Consider the following 6,118-nt stretch of genomic DNA (forward strand, 5'->3'; position numbering starts at 1 on the left):
TTTGTTCTGACATCACTAATTTGCTCAATGTTTTTTTTTTTAATTTAATGCCGATTAGAGATTTACTGACATGAGCAAATAATACTAATCGATAAACATCGATATCGATTTAAAGAATCGATTACACGTAATTATATAATAAAAAACTGTATATTGCACTAAATAATAGTAGTTAATAAGAGATATACAGAAAAAAAAAACGAAAATTTTAAGTGTGTGTTGAAAAAAGGTTCTTTTATTTTCTTAGTATGTAAGGATGCTTTTTTTAATTATATTTAGTGTGTGCGACGCGTGTATTTCTACCGTTTATGAATAGAAAAATTCCTTTTAGTAAAAAAAACTACCGAATTCGCACATTTTTTTTTTGATAGTGGCAATACTGGAATTCGCGCGTCGCTCGCGCTTCCTTATTTCGTAACTTATAGGTTATAAAACATCTCTTGACATAGCTAACGTCGCTTCTTTCACTTTGCGTGTAAAAAATAGTTCCTAGTAATTTTAATACAACATTTTATGGGTTTTTTTCGTGTATCAGTGACACAGGAATTGATCAGTACTTCACAAAAAAAATGGCCGTTATTTATGAAAAATATGGATGATAATTAATTAAGATACAAGATTTAGAAAATATAAAAAAAATTATAAAAATCACCATTTTTTAGTATCAAGAGTTGAATATTACAAACTTTCTTAAGGAAAGTATCTCACAGAAGAGAACTTTAGTAATTAAATAAAAGTAATTTCACATTTAAAGAAATATTGAAGTTAAAACTAATTTCTACGTCATTTTATCCAAAATTGAGATAATTTCGAAGATATTTGATGTATGGAAAAAGATAAGGCAACACATCTGAAAATTGTCAACTTGCAGACGTCTATGGTCAATTCACTTTACACCGAAATCATGCAACTGTTTGCTAAGTTGCCATCATTTATCATAAAAAAAAACTTTTTTTTTTTTAAATATAAATCTTTGTCCGTTTCATTGACTATTTCTGTGTCAGTTACAATCAGATATTTGTAATATTTTGGACCGTCCCGTATTGACATTTTATTTATATGCAATTGAGAAATGTTGAGTGTTTCTGATTTGTGTGACAAGGAAGCGAACGAGAGCTTATTCTTAGTACTGCTGCGTTATTATCATGTAATATTTTCATTTAAAAAAAAAATCTGATCATCTCTTTGTCTTTGCTTTTTGATGACGCACTATGTTTACGTTCCTCGAGATCAAGTAAAAGAAAAATAAAAAAATAATACAAAATTAATATTAGATTATTTAACTTCTACAAAATTGTATAATATAATGATTCAGCCTTTAATTAGTTGTAAATAAAATAAGTCGTTAATCGAAAAAGTCATTTTAAGATCTCGGAATATAAAAAAAAATCTCGCATTTCTTTTTTTAAATTATAAAAACAGAGTCCAGTTTTGTCTTATAATGAATTTGTTACATAAATTAGTTAATAAAATTATACGATAAATATTTCACATTCATTTAAATTTAAATAGGGTTATAATAAATTATAACTTTGACAGGTCACGTTTTGGCGGGAAATAAAAAAAATTAAAAAGGCAAAAGCCTCTAAGATCATTGGACATGCATTTTTATTGTAATAATGGTAGTCCTTTAGATTTTTATGATAATAAAATATATGTATATAATATATTTGTATATGCAAAATTAGCGTAAAATTCATTGTTAATTAATAATTAAATAAAAAATGTTACTTTTGACTACTCGTTTTAGAAAAAAATATTAAAAAAAATATATATAAAAAAGGCAAAGGCTTGAAATTAATTATGACACTTAATTTTTTTTCGAACATGTTAATACGCAGCAGTGCAAGAATGTCTTATGAAGAGGTAATTGTTAAGTTTTTTTAAGTTACGTCATTTGTTGCAATTATTTTTTTTTTTTTCGAAAGTACGCCAAAGGAGTGACGACATTGTGCTAAAAGGAACGTAATATGTAGACTACTTACTGTATAAATTGAAAAATGTAACAAAAAAAAATTACCTTGCTATTATTTTATAAGTGGTGTAAAAAAATAAAATGGAATGTGTATTTTCCAATTACTTACAGTGTATACTACATATATATGAAATATGAGATTTCGTCTCGTTGAAAAAAAAACCTTTAATATTTGCTTAGTATATTCTGTAAGTATATTTCTGTTGATCATTTTGATTTGAGCTATAAAAAAAATGATTATTAAAAAATTTGGTTGTTGTAATATAGTTCGAAGTAGTATAACTTAGGAAATAATATAGGTGTACTTTTTGGAATAAAAATTAAGAAAATATGTTTTGTAAGCTTGCTGGGCGTCGATCGAATGCGTTACTAACCAAGGAATGTGGAACAATATCTCGCGACTTTCCCGCTAAAACTGAACACCGGATTTCGTTTTCGATTCGGCGCCATTTAAGGCTGTAAGTTATATATTATATACATATTATATTGATTAATAAATTAATAATAAAAAAACAATTGGTTTGTTTTATTTAAACGTCTTTTTTTTATATGATCAATATCCAAGTAATCAAATACGTGGCTTATTTGTCTACAAGCTTTTGCTTTATTGTGCAGTGCAGTGTTGCCAATGAAAATTTTTACCCGGCCAATATTGTGTATAAAGGGTGTTTTGGAACGAAGTTCCTTATCGCGCGTTGTGAAAGGGGGCTAGACGGAAAAAATTCTTAGGAAAAGTTGTCACGACACTTTTTGCTATAGTAAGTATGTTAACGACGAATGAGCGCTACTTCACCATGGCAACCACGTGACAATATATAACGAAAATTCATAGAAATAAAATGTACTTCTTGTGAAGACTTAAGTTTTTTATTCATAGAATAAACATTGGTTCCTTCACTAATTAATCGAAAGGAACTTCGTTCCATTTGGGTGTCCCAACACACCTCTCAAGTTTTTTTTTTTATTGAAGGTCAGTGTGAATACATTTTCAACATTTGCCAAATGTCACTGTTTTTACGATGTTTGCAAGTAATTAATCTTTATTTTATAACAATCACAACATAAGCATTAACATTTTAGATTAAATTATTTCTGGTACAAAAAAATTGTTAATTAATGATTATTGTCGGAATGAAAGAAAAAGAAAATTATGTATATTTTCAAAAAGCCATAGGCCATTGGGTTGCGGCCGTAGCATATTCTAACCTGAAAGCCGTAGAACACGATAATTGCAGTAGTATTGGCAACACTATGTCTTCAATGGCCCATAGACAAATATTTCCTTTTTTAAATTATCAAACAAAAACGAGAAATTTATGATATTACGATCGAATATCATCCAGCAAACTGTTACCATAATAGCAAGCAATAGCAATTTAGGATTTTATAAGTTTCAAGGATTGTGAGTGTTGATATAAAAATATATACTGGGTAGGAGATAAATGTCCTCAACTATAAATAATAAACAAAATGAGTACAAACTACATTTATTTTACATTATTAAGATTGTATAAATTTCCTTTCAGGTAAACCGAAGAGTTTTCTTACAGCTGAACCATAATTCTTTACAGTATCTTCATTTTCTCCATCATTCATTAAACTAGAGACGGCTTCCTTGTAACCATTTGCATTAGAAATCTTAGATATATCATAATTCTTATATTCCTCATCTGTTATATTTATTTCTTGATTATTACAACGTAAGTGCCAATTAACTAAACTCTTCTTAGATGCATTATTATCCCAATCGTAATACTCCATATCGTCTTCACATTTTTCTTTCTCCCATTCTTCAACGTTCCACGATTCATGATAACACGCTGTTAATAAATAATTCACATAGTCCAAATTTTGTTTCCTCATCGGACACCTATCAGATATAAATGTAACGAAATCCGTCTTCTCATCATAACAATCACCGACTAACCTTAGAAATTTATCTTTAGCATGCTTATCTAAGTTTAAAGTTGATAATTTCACTCTCAAGTGAACAATCCTGGCTAATGGATTACGAATAGTGGGACTAGCATGACAGTAGTCAGATGTAATAACTTCAACGGGGTAATGTTTTGCAATAGCATCTTCGGAATTAAGTAATTTTGGCCATTCCGTACAATATTTTTTGATTGCTTCGCATTGTGTTTTTATAGCAGGTGGTGTTAGATGCAGGAAGTTGGGTATCTTCATAAGCTCGGCATTGGCTTTCTTGCCAGGCGGTGCCTGACCTTTGGGAACATAGCCTTGACGGAGAGGTAATGGCACAGATGAAGGATGGAAGGTTTTAGGACCTGGCCAGACATTGCCCCAATTCTGGAAGTTAAATTATGATCATATTATCTTTTAAACATAAATTATCTAACTTATAAAAGTCACAAATATAAAATTGTAAGGAGGTATATATTGTTAATTAAAAAAAATGAATGTTACGGAAGAACGGAGCATCCTGCTACAAGTATTCTATACTTAAAAGGATGCTCCAACAACTGATGTAATATGTATAAGTGCTTTTTTGTTTAAATAAAGTATTATTATTATTATTGTAGATGCATTGTCTACCTTAAATCTATGTATGGAGAATGGGATGCACAGAAATAACATATTTCCCCTTGCTATGCATCCCCTCCTCCGAGAAATCCCCATCCCATTCCCGTCTTTTCATTTATAAGGAAAGGATGAGGACGAGGACTAAAATTAGACCTTCAGTATCAAAATCATCAAACGGTACATGGAATTGGTTCCACTTCACGCCTGTCTCCTGTGGGGTTGTGATATAGCACCGGGGTGACCAATTCATACAACAGATGCTGTTGCTGGAGTCTACTACTGGTACTTGGTTTTAATTGGCATACATATTCAAAATGTTTGTGTGAATTTTATAATGGTACTATTTTAAATGTATACTGTTGGTTTCTTTTAATAAATAAATAAATTATTGATTATTTTTTATTCAATAATTAGAAATTTATTGTACTTTGAGCTTGAGTATTAGTTTTTTTGTTCTTTTACATAGATTTATAAGTTAATCAGTTTGTTTCTTGTGTTATGTTTTATGTTCTTTGTGTATGTAACAAATGTTTTTCCTTTTTTTTTTTGTAATACAGACTGAATATATTTATAAAATAAACAGCATTAATTGTTATTGATTAGAAACTATGGACTTGAAAACATTTTATGCTAGTGGTTCTTAAAATTAAATATACTTTGAAACCAAACCATTATAAAAAAAACACAAAACATGAATCGAAAGACTATAATTCAAAATGGAATGAACTTGGATATGTGGAATACGTAAAAATATGCACCCCTCCAGTCAATCGTCAGTTGTGTAAAAACTAACTTAAAAATATGTCTCACCTGATCAGTGGCCATTTTATCGGCACGATCTGGTTGTATATTAACTTTTCTAGCTGTTCTCTTTTGCTGTCGATCTCTTTTCTTTAATATATCTAGTACACGAAATTCTTCATCTTCCTCTTTTCTCACTGTTTCCGCTGTTGTAGAATTGAACCGCCATAGTACTTGTACGTTAAATATAGTACCGAGACTACCCGGTTTATTATATTTGATGAACACACTCATGTTTGCCGTAGAAATAATTTTATAAATCAATTTCAGTAAGCCATTTTTACTTTTTAGGTTATACTTTCAACCAAAGACAGAACTCAAAGATTAAAGAGTAAGTTCTAACGTCAAAAGTACACCAAAGAATAAAAAATATCTACTTAATCTGAAATTATTCAAATTTTTGTGAGACAAGATCATAAAGGGTTAAACACTCACTTACTGGTAAAGTGAGCGACAGGCCGAGTACGCGTAATAAGTCGGTGACGACACCGAACAAAAATAAGTGAGTGTTTAGCCGTTTACATATTAGTATAAGAACAAACGGCGTATCATATCTTAACAAGAATAAATGTCAATTGAAGTTTTCTTGCTTAACATAAGACCTGTAATTTACATATTACCAATAAAATTGTATTGTAAAAAGAATAAAAATCAAGACAACTACAAAATTAAACTTTGTTTCTCTAGTAATTTCAAACCTAAATTGGCTCTTAGAAAGCAAACATATTCACCAATAATTTAAAACTATAAAAATATGAAACAAATTGAATTTACCTACATGTTACACATTTATGATAT

General features: G+C 29.4%; 1 protein-coding gene across 1 annotated transcript; it reads right to left on the reverse strand.

Moving 5' to 3' along the window:
* Positions 1 to 3,452: 3,452 nt before the first annotated feature.
* LOC106721317 (28S ribosomal protein S35, mitochondrial) lies at positions 3,453 to 5,662 on the reverse strand. The gene is made up of 2 exons (XM_014516241.2): positions 5,330 to 5,662; positions 3,453 to 4,285 (listed from the first exon to the last, which is right to left on the reverse strand). The coding sequence occupies exons 1-2, from the start codon at positions 5,552 to 5,554 to the stop codon at positions 3,476 to 3,478; spliced, it is 1,035 nt and encodes a 344-aa protein (XP_014371727.2). The 5' UTR covers positions 5,555 to 5,662; the 3' UTR covers positions 3,453 to 3,475.
* Positions 5,663 to 6,118: the final 456 nt, after the last annotated feature.

This window comes from Papilio machaon, chromosome 29, assembly GCF_912999745.1.
Source record: "Papilio machaon chromosome 29, ilPapMach1.1, whole genome shotgun sequence".
NCBI classification, from domain to species: Eukaryota; Metazoa; Arthropoda; class Insecta; order Lepidoptera; family Papilionidae; genus Papilio; species Papilio machaon.

Excerpts from the sequence above, each read along its gene's own strand:
- LOC106721317 (XM_014516241.2), bottom strand. The coding sequence starts at position 5,554 with ATGAGTGTGTTCATCAAATATAATAAACCGGGTAGTCTCGGTACTATA. Across the intron at positions 4,286-5,329 it reads ATAAAATGGCCACTGATCAG|AATTGGGGCAATGTCTGGCC; the intron begins GTGAGACATATT and ends TTTAACTTCCAG.